At 41.2% G+C, this 21,299-nt stretch overlaps 1 protein-coding gene across 1 annotated transcript in view; it reads right to left on the bottom strand.

The window, feature by feature from the left end:
- Window positions 1-5,318: 5,318 nt before the first annotated feature.
- The window catches only part of ephb2b (eph receptor B2b), a 399,332-nt gene continuing 383,351 nt past the window's right edge, over window positions 5,319-21,299 (bottom strand). Inside the window, exons 14-16 of the mRNA XM_060910500.1 lie at window positions 12,384-12,577; window positions 7,231-7,386; window positions 5,319-6,624 (exon numbers count right to left, since the gene is read on the bottom strand). Of these exons, the coding sequence (XP_060766483.1) occupies window positions 6,516-6,624; window positions 7,231-7,386; window positions 12,384-12,577 (459 nt within the window). The 3' untranslated portion in view covers window positions 5,319-6,515. The remainder of the gene's footprint in view (window positions 6,625-7,230; window positions 7,387-12,383; window positions 12,578-21,299) is intronic.

The following is a 21,299-nucleotide window of genomic DNA, read 5'->3' as shown; positions in this document are numbered from 1 at the left end:
TATGGTTGAAATGGAGGGAAAACTCGACAGTCATCGGAGTCCAAAGCGCTGCTGATTGCTCTTTAATTGTCCATAGTTGCTATTAAGTGTCTGCAGGATGCACATGTGCGACAATGGAGGCGCCCGAGCATTGATCAGTGATGATTACATGGCAGGGAGCACTATTAGCAGCTATTCAAAAGAAGGAGACTCACACAGGGAAACTTGTGATCACGGCTCGGTTAGGTTTACAATTTCCTTTCGGGGTGAATTTGACCGAGACACAATCTCTTAAAAATGATCTTGACAAGAAATGGTGTATGGAATAAAGTCGTCTCGTGCTAAATGTTTTGCATGGCAGGTCGTGTGAGGGTGATTTCTCTGCTATAAATCAATCTGCGTTAAACGCGATCGGGTTCCCCCCCCACACTAATCCAGGGCTTTTCCAGTAGAGCTGTCTCAGGTGGACAATCAGCCAGATCTACAATCTCTACAACACGCTAAAGATCTGGCGGCTTTGCTGTTGCTGCTTGTGGTGTTTAACAGGGCGTAAAAAGGGGGCGCACGGGTGGGCTGGATTAAACCAGAAGAGCTTTTGGACTGTCATCAGGTTCCCGATGGTGAACTCCTGAACTCGCTGAGCCTTCGCCTTTTTTATCAGGCATGCCACTCTTGGGGGGTGGGTCACTCAGGGGTCAGCAGGCTTTCACACGTCTAGCTGCTAACGAGGGTTGGAAAGTGGAGAGAGATGCGAGTAGACGTTGGAGGCCACCATGAGGGAGGGGCGGACTAGTGGAGTTCAAACCCCCCCCCCCCCCCCTCCCAAGAAAAGCGCACAAAAGCTGTTGTGGCATTCCTGTGAGGCATAAACCGAAGCAGACAAGATCACACGGTCTTCACTCGCTGAAGTGACGTTTCCAGGAAATCCATGAACAAAGTTACATGACATTGATGTAAGAAAGTGACATCAGACACAGGTTTATAACAGATCTCATTTCACTTTTAATGAGGAGAGTCAAGTTGGGCTTTTTTTTCCTGCATTTTTAGAAAATAAACCAATAACAATATTACAAATAATGAAATTGTTACATCATTCACAGGGTTACAGTCAAATGTACATTTTATACACCAAAAACAGGACCTTCAGTTCCATGTGTGTCACAGTGGTCAGGGTGGACAGAGCTCGACGTGAGCCCTGCCTGCCAGAGGGAGAATTGTCCCCTGTCCTGCATACAGAATCAGGGCTGAGAAACAGGGAAGCTCCATCACAGCGATACCGCAGTATTGCCATCCAAACACCAGAGGGCACAGTTATGTTACATGCAACGGCTCCACGTTTAGGAGCCATTTTCTCTCCTGAACACTTTGGACCATATTTGGAGGACATGGGCCGCACCAGGGTGAGCGAACGAGAGAGAGAGAGAGTGACAGAAGGAGCCAGGGACATCTTGTGTTTACATTCACTGCTGATTGTAACACTGAGACAAAATGGTCTTTCGCTTGCATTTTACAACTGGCACACAGTTGGTGAATGGCTCTGCAGAGAACAAGAGCATATGCCGTTCACAGCTTGCTGTCGCTCTCAGCTTTTATCAAAAGGGTTTATAAAACGAGCAGAGTGCCACGGCAGTTATGATTAAACTTGCCAGCGGTGAGAGAAGGGAATCGTTGATGGCTAAGATGTACACACGGCACAACTGTCACCACTTAAATGACTCTGTTAGTTGTTTTAATAACTGCTCTGTGGCAAGCGGCTGTTGGGTTTGTATACACATGCCATCGAGTTGAGCACATGATATCCCGACGATCAACTTTTGAGGCCTCAAAAGCTGACTAGCGTGACATGACAAATAACCTAAACATTCCACCGTCTGTATGTTATGGTTTTGCGGTGAGACAATCCGATGAAACGGCCAATACGAATCGCTTACTCTGTCTGCGTACTACTCTTTAACACTCTTACAATCAATCACATCTCATTTATTCCAACTTTGAAGACGCTGACACAGAAGTCTGGTAAATCAAAGGATGGACAGATTATGAAACAAAGATGGATGAAGCAGTTGGTCTCCTGCAGAGATCTAAAGTTCAGTTCAAGTAGTTACAAACACAACGGGAGGAAAATATTCTGTACCATTCACACATTCACTGTGCCTGTGTAAATACCCAGTCTGTTTTTAGAGCGTATGAAGTGTTGCTAAAGAGTTTTTAAAGAGAATATGGGTTATGGAGTCCTTTACTGATTAATGAGTTTTGCCAAAAAAAAGGGGATGTGAATAATAAAGAGAAGAGTCAATATAGGATCAGTTACAAATGCAAGAGTCCATCTGACATAAAAAGACTAGAAAGTAGAGAAGAGTTCTGTCACATGGTGCCTGAGGACAGTAGCTGAGAGCGCGCAAACTAGTTTGTGGTTACAAAGTGGCGTGAACATCAAATAAGATGTACTTTTACACCCATATATGTGGCAAAATACACTGTATAACACGGTCATACTGTATGTATCCAACAACCTCGAAAGAAAAAAGAAACAAACCCGAAGAGCACCACAAAATTATAAGACATTTGCACTGATACAGTATCAAGTGAAAATGTCTTAAATATACTTAAATGATCTTATATTTCTCATTAGGAGATGGTGATAAAGGACGTATAAATCGGAATCCGATTTCTCGACATCTGATGCTTGAAATGGATGAGAGCTATTGGTGGATTTTTTTCTCCCCCTAGACATAAATAATCGATATAAGAAGAACGAACAATCATTACAGACATTACAGAAACCATTTCAATTTTTATTGATTTTTCAATTTATTTCCCTTTATTATTTTACTTACTTTTACTCGTTGAAAGAGGTATCACTATGTGCCGATATTACAAGACCTTTTGAAATGTATTTTTTTCCATTTTATTTTACTTTCAAGAAAGAAGTACTTGCAAAAAACGCAAGACCTTTTGAGGTTTCTGATGAGTAAAATTGTCTAGAAACATGATTATTAAGCTTATATATATATATATATATATATATATATATATATATATATATATATATATATATATATATATATGGCAATTCTTCAGCAGAGAGGCCAAAATTATGAAATTATTAAAATTGCCTTAACTTGTCAGCTCAGTGATGTTGCTCAATCATGGAATCCAAGGCAAAATGTACTGAAAACCATATTTAAAAATCAGCGCCCCAGTTATAGCAATGTCGCTTCAGAAAAATCTTGGTTTGAATTTGAAGAAATGAAAGTTCAGTTTTTCCTGATGTAATTCCGTCACTGACTTTTCTTTCCTCATCAAAGATTTTGCGTTCAAAGTTAAACACAGCCAATTTTTCTTTGCTTTTTAAGGTCAAAAGATACCCTATACAGTGTGAAATTTTCATTTGATACCATTATCTTGAGTACTGCAACTAAAAAATGTTACCACATTTTGCTGAGAGTGTAATTCCGTATATATATATATATATATATATATATATATATATATATATATATATATCAGTGAATCTTCATTATTTTGTTGAAATACAGCAAATGAACATAAACCCTAAATGTCATCTTGGAAAGTCTTCAAATGTCATTTCACTTCATTTCAAAAGCAGTGCATTTTATTTCGCCGAGTATTAACTGGTGATGATAAATGCTGCATTACTTTACAGATATAGATCTGCCATTAATACTAGAGCAGGAAAACACATTGCACTGCCACTGATTTATTACAACACCAAACATCCTTCAGTTTTCTTTCTCCCTATCACTTTCACTATGCAACTGAAATTCAAACAATGCAGTCCCATTTCTCTTGAATACAAATTGTGATTTGGTATGCAAAGAGAGAAAGGGGAGGGAGGGAGGGAGGGAAAGAAAGAAAGAAAGAAAGAAAGAAAGAAAGAAAGAAAGATGGTGCTATTTTTTCGGAAGACTGAGGTGCCATTAAATATTGGAGCACTGGAGCAGGAGGTAAGGGTCATGCAAAAGTGTGGCATCAGTGAAGAATTTCAGAACGTTTCGAAGAGATAATTATGTGTCTTTATCCATCAGCCCATTAAATAGTCATGCTGATTCATGGAACCACTGCGGGCAAAATCCTGACAGTCACAAATTAAATAAATAATAACCTCCTCTTGGGGAAAAAAAAAGAGGCCTGGATAGACAAAAGGAATGAAGAACACGGTGAAATGGGATTGATCAAAAGCAGGATGGGGTATTAAACCTGCAATTTAGGCCTTCTGGAGATAAAACGGCCATCTACAGGATATATAAATACAGCATGATGGTACTAGAGATAAGCAGATACTCCGATGGAACAATTCATGTAAGGGGAACAAATAAAGATGCACAGCAGAAGCAACCCTGATGCATCTGTGGTCAGAAAACGGGCGCCAGATGAGCACTGTGCTGTATTAATCAGTTCACATCCCTCCGCTCAAAACACTGAATCAGCCAACTGAGCTTTTGTGAACTGAAGTGTGGTCGAAGTGACTAGCTGCACTGTACCGAGGGGTTTTAAATGTATTAAAGATGTACGTCAACCCTGAGGTTATGGAGCGGAGGAAGTCTCTGGTGAGCTGAGCTAGACAAAGTGTAATTGAGCACTGTTAACCACAAGTGACCTCCATGCCAGGACACACATACACGCACACATATATTCTGTAGCACAGCTGGAGGTGTGTGTGGTTTGCGTGTCTGTTCAGTATCTGCCGCACTGCTCACTATGACCATTCGAAAGGATGGATCCCACAGTTCCCATCGTCTCTCTCGAATAGAAAAAAGGCCCAGATTTAACAGCTCTTAATCCATTTTCGACAAAAAAAAAAAAAATTCTGTACACTAAAATCCAACATGTATTTCTTACATGGATATTTACATGTTTTTTTTTTTTTTTTTTAAGTTTTATGCTCTTCATGTTGGTAAAAGGCAGACATCTTGAGTACCATTGGAGACACTGTTTCGGGCATGTTGTATGAGTGTCTGTTAGCTTTCTATCCGGTCAAACAAACCACAATTATAACATAGCACTCATCGTCCTCTTCTTAAGTGATTTAGCCACTTATTAAGTGTGCTAACAGTACCATTTTACGATAATAACAACAGGGCCAGTGGAATCATTAGACCACGATGCTTGTGTACGCAGTACCGTCCCAATGGAAAACGCCACGGCATTCTGAAAAGGACCTCTGAATTTGATTGATGCTATGCCGAATTCTTAGAAGATGAAATTGTGTAAAAAAAAAAAAAATTAAAACCTATGTTCAATCAAGGTCCTTTTGTGTAAAATGTAAATTAATAATAATAATAATAATAATAATAATGAAAAACCACCCTAAGCAATTTCCTTTATCTCTACATATTTGAAGGGAATCAATATATGATGTTTCATGTCCTAAATTATTAAAATCCACAACAAACAAACATTTGATTTCAAAAACAGGGGAGAAAAAAAAATAAATCACAAAATGAACGATCATATTAACCCCATCATTGCCTGAATGAAAAGTCACGCGCTTCGTGACTACAATGATGTCGTCCCAATGTCAAGTGCATCTGATATGTACAGAAGGATCTACGGGCTATGAGGTAGGACAGAACGATGTCCTATTTGGCAGGTTGTAATGTCTGTAAAAAGAATAATGGTCTTTTTTCCCATGGTGACTGGAAGCAAAGGAAATCTTCATTACAAAGTCAACACGGTCAACGAGATTACTATTTAGGAGAGAAGACGTGTGGTGGTGGTGTTTTTTTTTTTTTTTTGTAATTGCTTCAGGTACTTCAAACAGCTAAATAACAGAAGTGTCTTTTTTTCCCTTTGTGGCAATAACGGCAGTTAAGAGGAAGTTTCCATTTTATGGTGTTCATCTCCATTTCTCTGCCTTTTCAATAATGGCACAGGGATCATGGTTCCATTGTAGATCTTCCATCTGTAGCTTCTGAGCAGGTAGTCGATATTCCTGTTGAATGATTTCCACAATACAACAGAATGAGAGAGCACACTGCATGGTGATGTACCTTTCTTTTTTCTGTATTTTGCCCTTTTAAAGGGTAGCCTTTCAGTGAAATCCATCTACAGTTTTAAACGTATCTATATATATATATATCATATAGATCCTTTCTGTTCATGTAGTGTTTTTTCCCTTTACAAAATCTTTAGAAACATCATTAAAAACAACATAGATGACCAAAAAAAAAATATTCATAAGGAAGTAAGAGCAAGAAGATGAGCGTGCTCTTGGTTGGTGAAAATTCCTCCTTGCGATGTTTTGGCAGTCGTCACAACTGATGGATGGGACAGGAGTAGGAGCGATGTCGATATCTGTGGGACGACACTTTTGCAGTGTGAGCCCTAAAGGCTGGTTTGTAGGGGAAGGGGGAGAACTTAGACGGCAGGGTCAGGAAGAGAGGACCGGAGGAGATTCCCTTGGGGAAAAAAAAATGGTGGCCTAGAGGGAAAACACATGAGGCTCAGTACACATCCACCTCCATCTGTCCACTTGTCCCTCCTGCCTCCGTGTGCAGGATCAGGCCTGGAGGTCAAACCTCCACCGACTGGATCTGGTTCATCTGTGCCCTCATCATCTGCACGCTGTTGAGGATCTTCTTTTGGTGACCTGCTAGAGTCACGCCCACCCTGAGGATGTCTCTGTCGAGCACACGCAAACACACACACATCAGCAAAGATATCAGCAAAACATCTCATGCTTCTACATCAACCATCGTCCCCATGCCAAAATAAACACAGCATGTCAGCTCCAAATTAAATGGACTCCTTCCAAGCCTGATCCCCATCGGCTGCAGCGAGATAAGTTGAAAACAACGGCATGTCTATGTTTTTGTTGGGCTGCGTGTCTGGTTTGTGCAGGTAACAAAGCCAGTCATTTAAGGAGAACGGAATCTGACAGAGCATCACTGTGGCTCATATTTCTCATCGGGACCTGAAGTAGAAACGTTGGGAACAATGAAGTTTTCAAAGCAAATATTTACTAAACATATCTGACAGCAGGCTTTATTTCGAGGCAGTATATTCATCTCATGACAACCATGATTAGTCAGATGAATTCCAGACTCCTAGAATATATTTACATGTCGTCATGAACCATGGCAGAGAAAACAACAAAAGTATTATTCATCCTTAAAAAAAAAACACCCACCCAAACTCCAAATAGGGTAACAATGGAAAAACCAAGAGGTCTTTTATAATTTACGTCCCCCTCCCCTCACTCTCAATCTCTCCTTCAATAGCACTTACTCCATTGTCATCTGCGAGACCAGATCGAAGCTGGTGAAGTCAGCACTGGCGAAATTGTCCTTGTACTGGCCCATCTTGATCGCGTCCAGCCAGTCATCCACAGTTCTGAAGCTGGAGAAGTCAGGCATGCTGCGGTCCAGCAAGGGCAAGTGCACACTGCACAGGACAAAGAGCGGTCACTCTCGCATTGTTTATATCATCGTGTTAATTCTGCAGTCTGTCTGCTTTGCTGTTCTGTATAAATATTACTCACAAAAGAGCAGTTAAGTAATGCTGATGCGGATCAGAGAACTCCTTCTCTTTGTTTGTCCTTTTGCAACCTGGACAGTCGAACCCTTCAGCATATTTATTTAATATTATTTTTATTCAACCAAATGAAAATACAAGCTACACTGACATAATCTGAGGTGAAAAGAAAGACTTTTTTTTTCTGTAGAGACTTAACCCCAGGCGGCATGGTGGTGTAGTAGTTAGTGCTGTCGCCTCACAGCAAGAAGGTCCGGGTTCGAGCCCCGTGGCCGGCGAGGGCCTTTCTGTGTGGAGTTTGCATGTTCTCCCCGTGTCCGCGTGGGTTTCCTCCGGGTGCTCCGGTTTCCCCCACAGTCCAAAGACATGCAGGTTAGGTTAACCGGTGACTCTAAATTGACCGTAGGTGTGAATGTGAGTGTGAATGGTTGTCTGTGTCTATGTGTCAGCCCTGTGATGACCTGGAGACTTGTCCAGGGTGTACCCCGCCTTTCGCCCGTAGTCAGCTGGGATAGGATCCAGCTTGCCTGTGACCCTGTAGAACAGGATAAAGCGGCTACAGATAATGAGATGAGACTTAACCCCCCCGGATTTTCAGACTAAGGTTATAATCCATGTGGTAAATATGGCCTGAAAGGACTATGGTGAAGAACTAAGTGGCACAAGGACTAGCACTTAAAGATCTCCCGTATGAATATAGTATATCTTGTGCTAAATATGTGAACATGTACATAAATATGCACTCCCTAGGCTCTAGACTAGGTCAAAATTAATGGCTATACATAGGATTGAGGGTAACGTTGTCAAAAATAATTTCTGATTGCTATATAATATTTTAAAACTATCTATGTACGATATTTCTCCTTCACAGGAAGTCCTTTGGCATGCAGCACAAGCCTTTACACCCACATCTTAGTCTCTTTCGCTCCTGTACAAAAGGTGCCAACATTTTATATCATACTGTAACTTTTTTTTTCTTCTTTCCATAATCAAGTTTTACACAAGCTTTTTAGGCCGTGTGGGAAGCCATGGCCTAAAGCTTAGAGAAGCAGAGAATAATATATTCTACAAGAATATTTTCTACAAACAAACATCGGTATGGATTTCGCAAAGAATTTTCTACCTCCCTGGCCCTTATACAACTCATTGACAAAATATCTACAGCGATTGACAACACAGAATTTACAACAGGAATATTTTTAGATCTTTCTAAAGCATTCGACACAGTAGGCCACTCTATACTCCTCGGAAAACTATCAGCCGACGGCATACGTGATATTGCTTTAAATTGGTTTCGGAGTTATCTAAGTAACAGAAAACAATATGGAACATTGAATGAAATTAAGTCTTCCTGTAAAGAAATCCAATTGGAGTACCACAAGGATCAATTCTAGGCCCTTTGTTGTTCTTGATTTACATAAACGATCTTGCTCCTCGATTCTTTTTTTTTTTAAATTTGCCGATGACGCAAATATATTCCTCTCTCACAAGGACTTCGATTCTCTGATACAATTGGCCAATCAAGAACTAGAAAAGGTTGTTACATGGTTCCAAGCAAACAAATTATCCATGAATGTTAAAAAGACAAACTTCCTAATTTTCACCAGTAAAAATAAAACTTAGGACAGCACGAAGGCCAAAATCGTCCTTGATAACGCCCCTCTTATGCAGGAAACCCAGCAAAATTTCTAGGAGTAATTATTGACGATAGACTGAGCTGGAAGCCCCATATTTCCATGTTAAGTAAGAAGATTGCTAAAACTATTGGGATATTGGGAAAAATTAATGTCTCGTTACTCAAAAGACTATTGTGACTATTTATAACAGCCTTATTTACCCCTACCTTATTTATTGTAATATCGTGTGGGATATCGCCTGTCGAACCACTTTATCTCCTATAGTTTCCTCGCAAAAGAAGTTTGTGCGGATAGCTACTGCTTCTAGTTTTCGTACTCACGCGATGCCCTTATTCCAGCAGCTAAAAGTTTTAAATATCATGGACATCAACAAACTACAGCTTTGTCTCTTTGCATTTAGGTTCCATACAAACAGTCTCCCTCTGACATTTGATAAGCCCGAACTCACTGGTTCACAATTACTCTACCTGCCAAGAACATCTTTAGCCCAATCCAGCGTACAATATAAATGCGTTAGTGTATGGAATAGTCTTGATTCCTCAATCAGAGCTGCCACATCATTTGTTGGCTTTAAATAGGTCTTAAAAAACTACTTGCTGTATTGCCCAAGTACCTATTAACTTAATTATTTACTCAGAGATTATGTTTAATTAGTATAGGTTTACTCTTTTACTTTACTTACTTTAACTTTACCGCTTGTAAACTTATTGTTTTTAATATTGTGATGTGCGTATATATATATATATATATATATATATATATATATATATATATATATGGGCGGCACGGTGGTGTAGTGGTTAGCGCTGTCGCCTCACAGCAAGAAGGTCCGGGTTCGATCCCCGTGGCCGGCGAGGGCCTTTCTGTGTGGAGTTTGCATGTTCTCCCCGTGTCCGCGTGGGTTTCCTCCGGGTGCTCCGGTTTCCCCCACAGTCCAAAGACATGCAGGTTAGGTTAACTGGTGACTCTAAATTGACCGTAGGTGTGAATGTGAGTGTGAATGGTTGTCTGTGTCAGCCCTGTGATGACCTGGCGACTTGTCCAGGGTGTACCCCGCCTTTCGCCCGTAGTCAGCTGGGATAGGCTCCAGCTTGCCTGCGACCCTGTAGAACAGGATAAAGCGGCTCGAGATAATGAGATGAGATGAGATGAGTATATATATATATATATATATATATATACACAGTGGTGCTTGAAAGTTTGTGAACCCTTTAGAATTTTCTATATTTCTGCATAAATATGACCCAAAACATCATCAGATTTTCACACAAGTCCTAAAAGTAGATAAAGAGAACCCAGTTAAACAAATGAGACAAAAATATTATACTTGGTCATTTATTTATTGAGGAAAATGATCCAATATTACATATCTGTGAGTGGCAAAAGTATGTGAACCTCTAAGATTAGCAGTTAATTTGAAGGTGAAATTAGAGTCCAGTGTTTTCAATCAATGGGATGACAATCAGGTGTGAGTGGGCACCCTGTTTTATTTAAAGAACAGGGATCTATCAAAGTCTGATCTTCACAACACATGTTTGTGGAAGTGTATCATGGCATGAACAAAGGAGATTTCTGAGGACCTCAGAAAAAGCGTTGTTGATGCTCATCAGGCTGGAAAAGGTTACAAAACCATCTCTAAAGAGTTTGGACTCCACCAATCCACAGTCAGACAGACTGTGTACAAATGGAGGAGATTAAAGACCACTGTTACCCTCCCCAGGAGTGGTCAACCAACAAAGATCACTCCAAGAGCAAGGTGTGTAATAGTCGGCGAGGTCACAAAGGACCCCAGGGTAACTTCTAAGCAACTGAAGGCCTCTCTCACATTGGCTAAGGTTAAGGTTCATGAGTCCATCATCAGGAGAACACTGAACAACAATGGTGTGCATGGCAGGGTTGCAAGGAGAAAGCCACTGCTCTCCAAAAGAACATTGCTGCTCATCTGCAGTTTGCTAAAGATCACGTGGACAAGCCAGAAGGCTATTAGAAAAATGTTTTGTGGATGGATGAGACCAAAATAGAACTTTTTGGTTTAAATGAGAAGCGTTATGTTTGGAGAAAGGAAAACACTGCATTCCAGCATAAGAACCTTATCCCATCTGTGAAACATGGTGGTGGTAGTATCATGGTTTGGGCCTGTTTTGCTGCATCTGGGCCAGGACGGCTTGCCATCATTGATGGAACAATAAATTCTGAATTATACCAGCGAATTCTAAAGGAAAATGTCAGGACATCTGTCCATGAACTGAATCTCAAGAGAAGATGAGTCATGCAGCAAGAGAATGACCCTAAGCACACAAGTCATTCTACCAAAGAATGGTTAAAGAAGAATAAAGGTAATGTTTTGGAATGGCCAAGTCAAAGTCTTGACCCTAATCCAATCGAAATGTTGTGGAAGGACCTGAAGCGAGCAGTTCATGTGAGGAAACCCACCAACATCCCAGAGTTGAAGCTGTTCTGTATGGACGAACGGGCTAAAATTCCTCCAAGCCGGTGTGCAGGACTGATCGACAGTTACCGGGAACGGTGAGTTGCAGTTATTGCTGCACAAGAGGGTCACACCAGATACTGAAAGCAAAGGGTCACATACTTTTGCCACTCACAGATATGTAATATTGGATCATTTTTCTCAATAAATAAATGACCAAGTATAATATTTTTGTCTCATTTGTTTAACTGGGTTCTCTTTATCTACTTTTAGGACTTGTGTGAAAATCTGATGATGTTTTTGATCATATTTATGCAGAAATATAGAAAATTCTAAAGGGTTCACAAACTTTCAAGCACCACTGTATATACACACGCCCTGTGATGACCTGGCGACTTGTCCAGGGTGTACCCCGCCTTTCGCCCGTAGTCAGCTGGGATAGGCTCCAGCTTGCCTGTGACCCTGTAGAAGGATAAAGCGGCTACAGATAATGAGATGAGATGAGATATATATACACACACACACACACACACACACATTTACTTGTATTGTTTTTTTTTTTACTATGTGTAAATAAAATAAAGAAAGAAAGCAGCTTTGGACCAATAGGTCATCGGTTCTCTTCCCTAGTCCAGCAGGAACGGCAGAAGTGCCCTTGAGCAAGGTACCTAACCCCCAACTGTTCCCCAGGCTGCTCTGGGTATGTTGTACGTTGCTCTGGATAAGAGCGTCTGCTAAATGCCATTAATGTAATGTAACACACAGTGAGTATATCTAACACTACACTGGCTCACTCTACATTCATTCATGTGTTATATGCAAATGATTGCTGACGGTCTTACCCTGAAGAAAGAGGTGTCATGGCCTTCAGCATGTTGGGGTTACGGATCATCTTGTCCAGGTTGTTAACAATCTGGCTGAATTTGGGACGATTATTGCGGTCCTTCTGCCAGCAATCGAGCATGAGCTGGTGCAGGGCACTAGGGCAGTCCATAGGCGGAGGCAGTCTGTAGTCCTGCTCAATAGCGTTGATCACCTGAAGGAAGACAGACAGATGTCCAGGGTCTGTAGCAGATGTCTCAAGGTCAGGAGTGAAGGAGAACACAGCAGATACCATTCAGTGGAAAGTAGTAAGGGAATCTAGTAGTTGTATTCAAGTATGATATTCCCATTGGGTAATTCCACCTCAAATCACCAGATTTCAGAAAACGTTCTCACCTGACCATTTCAGATTTGCTTCATACGTTCAAAGATTAAGCTCATTAGTCCCAATGAAGAGTGTGCAAAATTTCAGCCTTACATCTTTCTTAAGGCAGTCTTACCGGCAGGTGGCCTAGTGGTTAGCGTGTCCGCCTCTCGATCAGGAGATCACGGGTTCTACTCACAGTCGGGTCATACCAAAGACCATCATAAAAATGGTGCTTATTGGCAAGGCACGCTGCAATACAGATGTGAGTGGGGAGTCAAACCAGAGGACTAGCCCCGCACCCCAGCTATGTAATATAGGCGAGAGACTGAGGGCTACGAAATGGAGATTGACGCCGCCAAACGTGCCATGAATGGTGCGGGAAGGACTTTGACTTTTTTTGACATCTTTCTTAGATTTTGATATATACAGTAGGGGCATGAATAAGGGGGCATGGCTTGAATTTTAGAATTATATTTATAACAACAAGATACAGTACTGTCCAAAAGTCTTTGAACACCTTTTTTTTTTTTACTACAAACTTTGTTATAGATTTTTATTTGATGACTTCCACATTATGGAACCAGTACAAAAACGCTTCAGATTTCCGAACTTTCGTTTTCCAGCACAAGATTAAATGTTACAGAAAAATATTTGCATATTACATAACAGACCACTTTTCAGACAAAAACACAATGAAGGTTACTGGGTTCTGCTGCAAAATGAAGAAGCGAGTGTGACAGTCAGCGTCCAGAAGAAGTGTGTCTGGTTCTGTAAGACGCTCAATAAAACCTACAGCTCAGTTCCTTATAAAACGGCACTCATTGTACCCGAGACTACTACTTTTTTTAAGCAAAGGGTTGTCACATCAAACATGGACTTTTTTCATGCATTACTGCTTACTGATCTTTATGATTTTTTTTAAAATGTAGAAATATTTAATTTCATTATTTTTGAAGGCATCTTTGCCCTACGGCATTTCATTGCATGTGCGTAAGACTTTTGCACAGTACTGTACGTATGATAAGAATTATAAGAAGAGTGTCTGTATTTTACATTCCTGTCTGTTGTAAAACAAGGCATATTTGATCCCTTAATAAATATAGTTTGGTTGAAGATACCCACTTCATATTTTGTGCATATGCTATAATTCTTTTTATGGTAGACTTTGTTTTCCATGAGCAACATGCGTTTGAAATATGGGCACAATGTTTTTCCTTTAATGGCTCATAACTCAGAAAAGTTTGAGTTCCTTTAGACACATATTTAGTTACCAAAACAGTGCTACAATATGAGAAATAAATAGCAGAATTTGAAAGCACTGACATGTTTACAGTGGTGCTTGAAAGTTTGTGAACCCTTTAGAATTTTCTATATTTCTGCATAAATATGACCTAAAACATCATCAGATTTTCACACAAGTCCTAAAAGTAGATAAAGAGAACCCAGTTAAACAAATGAGACAAAAATATTATACTTGGTCATTTATTTATTGAGGAAAATGATCCAATATTACATATCTGTGAGTGGCAAAAGTATGTGAACCTCTAGGATTAGCAGTTAATTTGAAGGTGAAATTATGGCCCTTTTCCACTACCCTTTTTCAGCTCACTTCAGCTCGCTTCAGCTCACTTCAGCCCGACACGGCTTGCGTTTCGACTACCAAAAACCAGCACGACTCAGCTCGTTTCAGCCCTGCTTAGCCCCTAAAACTCGCACCGTTTTGGAGTGGGGCTGAAGCGAGCCAAACCGTGCTGACTGAGGCTGGGGGCGTGAGCAGACACTCCCCTGTGCACTGATTGGTGAGGAGGCGTGTCCTCACATGCCCACACACGCCCCGCGAGCGCGCTGGGATCTGTAAACACCGCAAACCCGGAAGAAGAAGAATTACGAATTACGAGAATTTCTGAAGCCTTATGCGCCTCGCCTCATCTATACGCTCTTGCCAGTATCTGTTGGCGTTGTCAAGCCACAGCACCAAGACCAGCAACACTAACGACTCCATGTCCTCCATGTTTATTGTTTACTATCCGGGTCGTGAGACTACCGCTTAAAAGCTCACTGAATCAGTGACATACAGAGCATCGTGGACGAGTTCGCGGAGCGCAAGGCTCGCCGTATGCCCTTCAAATAATGCGCGCAGTAGGCTATTGATGTTTTATTATGAGCCATGTACAGTATGTCGCCGAATGTTTTTTTGTTTCTGAGTTACATGCTCGTTTGAAGGACTTAATGTACAAACTAACATAGTTGCACCCCGTAGTGTTGAAATTGGTAAACACAGTGCATTCAGTGAGGTTTGCACCGCCCTCCTTTTATTTCTGACTCTTCCTGTCACTGCTGCAACCTCTGAGCGCTCATTCGTATGCCCTTCAAATAATGTGCGCAGTATAGGCTATTGATGTTTTATTATGAGCCATGTACAGTATCCTAATGTTTTTTGTTTCTGAGTTACATGTTCGTTTGAAGGACTTGATGTACTAAATAACATAGTTGCACCCGGTAGTGTTGAAATTGGTAAACACCGCAGTTGCGGACATTTTGTAGCCTAAAATGATGTTATGATAAGCTTTAATAAAGGGCCCGGTCATTTGCCCCGCCCCCGGCCCGGCTCTGACTTGTTCCGCCACTGTCACTGATGTCACTGTTTGCGCTGCTTAACGACATCACATGACGTCCACCCACTTTCGCTAACTCCACCCAATGTGTCCACCCACTTCCAGCCAGCACGGTTCAGCGCGGTTGTAGTCGAAATGCAACTCCAACAGCCCCGCTCAGCCCGACTCAGCTCGACTCGGCACGGCACGGCTCAGCCGCGTTTGTAGTGGAAAAGCGGCATTAGAGTCAGGTGTTTTCAATCAATGGGATGACAATCAGGTGTGAGTGGGCACCCTGTTTTATTTAAAGAACAGGGATCTATCAAAGTCTGATCTTCACAACACGTGTTTATGAAAGTGTATCATGGCACGAACAAAGGAGATTTCTGAGGACCTCAGAAAAAGTGTTGTTGATGCTCATCAGGCTGGAAAAGGTTACAAAACCATCTCTAAAGAGTTTGGACTCCACCAATCCACAGTCAGACAGATTGTGTACAAATGGAGGGAATTCAAGACCATTGTTACCCTCCCCAGGAGTGGTCAACCAACAAAGATCACTCCAAGAGCAAGGCGTGTAATATTCAGCAAGGTCACAAAGGACCCCAGGGTAACTTTTAAGCAACTGAAGGCCTCTCTCAAATTGGCTAATATTAATGTTCATAAGTCCACCATCAGGAGAACACTGAACAACAATGGTGTGCATGGCAGGGTTGCAAGGAGAAAGCCACTGCTCTCCAAAAAGAACATTGCTGCTTGTCTGCAGTTTGCTAAAGATCACGTGGACAAGCCAGAAGGCTATTGGAAAAAAGTTTTGTGGATGGATGAGACCAAAGTAGAACCTTTTGGTTTAAATGAGAAACGTTATGTTTGGAGAAAGGAAAACACTGCATTCCAGCATAAGAACCTTATCCCATCTGTGAAACATGGTGGTGGTAGTATCATGGTTTGGGCCTGGTTTGCTGCATCTGGGCCAGGACGGCTTGCCATCATTGATGGAACAATGAATTCTGAATTATACCAGCGAATTCTAAAGGAAAATGTCAGGACATCTGTCCATGAACTGAATCTCAAGATTAGGTGGGTCATGCAGCAAGACAACGACCCTAAACACACAAGTTGTTCTACCAAAGAATGGTTAAAGAAGAATAAAGTTAATATTTTGGAATGGCCAAGTCAAAGTCCTGACCTTAATCCAATCGAAATGTTGTGGAAGGACCTGAAGCGAGCAGTTCATGTGAGGAAACCCACCAACATCCCAGAGTTGAAGCTGTTCTGTATGGAGGAATGTGCTAAAATTCCTCCAAGCTGGTGTGCAGGACTGATCATCAGTAACTGGAAACATTTAGTTGCAGTTATTGCTGCACAAGGGGGTCACACCAGATACTGAAAGCAAAGGTTCACATACTTTTGCCACTCACAGATATGCAATATTGGATCATTTTCCTCAATAAATAAATGACCAAGTATAATATTTTTGTCTCATTTGTTTAACTGGGTTCTCTTTATCTACTTTTAGGACTTGTGTGAAAATCTGATGATGTTTAGGTCATATTGATGCAGAAATAGAGAAAATTCTAAAGGGTTCACAAACTTTCAAGCACCACTGTAAATATGGAGAAACAGAGAACCAAAAATGCTCCAAAGCACAAATGAAATTTTTCTTTAACAGACAAAGTGGTAAATATGCCATTGTGTATCTTCAGTTGCAGTATTTAAAGCTAGACGGCCTTTCAGGTTTTTCAAGTTTAGGTCATAAAAAGAATTTTCCCTGACACCCAATTATTTTTGTTTAGTGGACCGAAAGCTACCGAATTCGAATCACAGACTTCCAATTTTATTAGTTTTTTAAAAATTAGAACAATTAATGAATGTAGGGCCACGTGGCCCTAAATTCTCTGCTATTATTTCTTGCTTCACCGTGACCCAATTCAAGATACTACATCACATAGATTTACATAGAAGACTAGATTCCTCACTGCGTATAGATAGTTTTCACATGACGTCACAGAATCAGGGATTCCCTGGTGGCGGCCATCTTGGAGGGCTAGTTTACCGTACGGGTCACTGAGCACACATTGTAGCGCGCGAGTTACATTCATTTATATACTATTTACATTTATAGTTACATTACTACTATTTAAAACTAGCAATGGTGCACACTTGTTGTATTCACGGCTGTCGTAATAGGTCAGATGATGAAGTCAAGCGGAGCTTTTATGGAATTCCCACTGTACGGGAGCACTCAGCATACAAAGGAGAAATCTATGGCTTGCGAGAATCAACCGCAAGGATTATCAGCCTTCCAAACACAGCAAAGTCTGCTCCGATCATTTTATAAGTGGTAAGTTGTTTAAATAAACAATCAATTGTGTTTAAGTTTGTTTTTGGAAACCAAAACATCGTGTAAACAATCTCTGGAGAATGCCTAACTGGAACCGCTGAGTGTACGTTTACATTGTAATGTACACTTAATATCGCTCGTTTGTCACGTTTCTATTTGAAACTTGTCACTTCACTCACGCAAGGGTCATTTTTGAAAAACATTTTAGGTCTATTCTGTATGATTTGATTTGTGTTTGGGATGCAAACAGCGCGCCTTTTGGCGGATGCCGCCTGAATCGCGCAGATCCGGGTTTTTTTTTTTAAGGGGGGCGTTGGAGTGTCTGATTATAATTTCAAAGTAAATTCTGTATTAAAATTACTAAATAAGCAAATCCGTTACAGTCCATGAAACAGGAAGTATAAGGATGAGAAAAAAACAGTTTAAATCGGGAAGCTGCGCACACTTGTGCAGCCCGAGCGGTGTGCAGGACTGCACAAATGTGCGCAGCTTTCCGATTTAAACTGGTTTTTTCTCATCCTTATACTTCCTGTTTCATGGACTGTAACGGATTTGCTTATTTAGTAATTTTAATACAGAATTTACTTTGAAATTATAATCAGACACTCCAACACCCCCCCCCAAAAAAAAAATCGGATCTGTGCGATTCAGGCGGCATCCGCCAAAAGGCGCGCTGTGAATATATGAAGTTGTATATATCAGACAGCCTTTAAAGTTTGATGAAGTCAGTTTCAGGCTTTGGCAGTTTCAGGCTTTGGCATCCCTGCATAGTCACTTGAAAATGCATCTTTGTCCACTTCGTAGGGGTCAATTCCCCCAATCAAGGCCAGTTTGGCTGCATACCGTTGTCGTGAGATGTCGTCTAATGTATCTATATACTTCTGTTTGCTTGATTTTGCCGACATTGATCTTTATTTTAGAAAACTGACTATATAACTTCATAAATTCATCCGAGATAACGTAGCCGGTAGTGGTGATGGTCCGTTTTGTTTGCCCTCCAAGATGGCGGCTGGGGGGCGTTCCCCGGAATGCCGTGATGTCAGTGAAAACTATCTATTCCAGAACGTCCGCACAGGGCGGCCATCTTACCACAGACAAGCTTTTCCACAGAATTCGCAGTACACTGAGGTAAGACCATTGAGGTGCTTAAATGTTTATACTCTTATCTCGCTGAAATTTTGACATATATACAGCCCAGCACTCACATTATGATTTACAGGAAATCAAAGTACTGACTTTGATGACAAGATGATGTGTGTGTCTGTGTGTGTTTTAAGGCCCGGTCCCACTGCACTTACGGATGCAAAGAGGATGTAAAACGTAAAAAAATCTTTGCCATCCATTGGAAAACGCTATGCATCCGTTGTGTACTCATTGCATACATGCTTCATACGCTCCATCCATCGAGCATCCGTCCACTGTGATTTCATCCGCGCAAAAAGTTTTGAGCTGCACAAAACTTTTAGAACGGATGAACTTTCCGCCGTGTACGATGTAAATCCGCGACATATACGAGCAACAAACGTTCTATGTCCGTTATCATCCGTTAAACGTCTGCTGTATCCTCTCTGCATCCTCTGGGCATCCTCGCAACTCACATCCGCTGCAGCTGAAAACGGAAAGAGGGAGGAAAGATAAGGTACATGAAACGTCTATTCATCGTTAGTAGCACGGAAATAGAAAGGATGTAAGCGTATGCATCTCGTATATAAAGTATTCAAAACGGACAAAGTGTTTATGTCTGGGATGTATCTCGTATATTTAGGATGTCTGGAGTATGTCTAGAGTATGTAGAAGGACACCTAGCGGACAATCGATATTTTGTATAAAAAGGGGGAGAAAATCATCTAGTAGTAGAGATGTATCGATGTAGCCGCCAGCACGTCTTTCCGCTTTATGCTGACGGCGTGTGTGCTGCATCCCTTTATATCCGCGGAGCAGACGCAATTCATACCCCCCGCATGCGCAGTGAACGGTCTGCATCCGATATACATCCGCGCAACATCCCCTTTGTTTCCGTTAGGCGTACGTGATGCATCCCCTTCATCCGCTATGCATCCGCTCTTTCTGCTATGCGTCCGCTTCTCAGTTATCACCGGTAACCCCTTCGGAGCTGTCATCCACTTCCATCCGCTTTCATCCGCTAGGCTTCCTATGAACATGCGTTTAACATCCCCGCTATATACTACCCACGTCCGTTCTTTTCCTTTCTGTTTTCGCAAATTTTCGCCAATTTTGTCCATTTCTGGAGCGGATGAAAACGGATAGAGCCACCCCCGAAATTTTGCTCGTCCGCTGTGTCCTTTTTGCATACGTTTTGTGTCCATTGGCCAGTGGGACCGGGCCTTTAATTGTAGATGTTTATATCAGTATGTTTAGTTTTATTTTAACTGCACAGTTGCCTAGTCAAATGAAATTTCAATCTTCTGTGCTAACATATATCGACTTTGACATGATAATCAGCTTTGAATGTTCTTTTTGTAAATGTAAAGATATCTTTTTATCCTTGGAAGTATAACCACATGTGATTAATTAAGTGCTTTTTTTGTTACAAACTACCGTGAGTCGCTGTCACTGTTTTATACTATTACTTACTCGGGCAGTGCATTTGTTATTATGCTATGATGTGAGTTTACATTTGTTATTATGCTATGATGTGAGCGCATTAGGTTTTTGAGGTGGATGAAGTATTTCTGAAGTTTCAGAAGTGAGTAAGCTGTTTATTTAACTTTAGCTTCCCCTACGGCCCTAACACATGTAAAAATATTTTCACTAAAAATTGGAAATAAATTGTATGGTTATTTGTCCTAAGGCCGCAGTTATCCATAAGTATGCAGTGTTCGGCTTCTCACAGCATAGGAATTTCAGCGTGCATCCTGTCTTACAGTCTGTAGTATACTGAAATATTTTCGCCAAGCTATGCGTATTTTTTTAAAACATAAAATGATTATTCATCATTAATATCATAAATACATACTTCCGTTTGTTTTTTTTATATAACAAACCAAACCGTTTGAATATCGATTGAAATTTGAGGAAGTTACGGTCATCTGAAAAGTACATATCGCTACCAACACAATGTAATGGGTAAGCCAGCTGTCTGAGGTAAGATGGCCGCCATGTGCGGACGTTCGACTTCGTTGACGGGCAACGGGGACGAGGCATCTAGTCTTCTATGTAAATCTATGCTACATCATGCATGACATGGTGGGCTTTCCCTGTTCGCGCAAGGCATTGTGGGATACAAATTTGAAACAGGAAAGGAAAATGGAGGATGCGAATGAAATGTGAAAGACCGATGACAGTAACGGAAAGCGAGAAGAAAAGACGCTATGTTATATGCGAAGGAAAGGAAACACACGACCAAACTAATAACCATCGGCGGTCAGCGAGCACCTCGGTGTGATCAGCTGTTCGTTTAGCGACAGAATGATGGAACTGTCAGTGCACGGTCAAGGTAAACCTGTAGATGGCAGTAATGCAACACTGTGGATGCCAGCTGCTGTAAAACCCAAAAGAAGAAGGAGGTGGTAAACCTGCGCATGCACACACGGAGTTCCTTTGTCTGTGCGAAGTGAGCGATTTCATGCATGTTATTTGCTCGAGAATCCGCTCAAATCAAATCACTTCCCAG

The sequence above is a fragment of the Neoarius graeffei genome, chromosome 26 (genome assembly GCF_027579695.1).
Source record: "Neoarius graeffei isolate fNeoGra1 chromosome 26, fNeoGra1.pri, whole genome shotgun sequence".
In the NCBI taxonomy this organism is placed as follows: Eukaryota; Metazoa; Chordata; class Actinopteri; order Siluriformes; family Ariidae; genus Neoarius; species Neoarius graeffei.
The sequence above is the reverse complement of the archived record's forward strand: the minus strand, read 5'-3'. Positions and strand labels throughout refer to the sequence as shown.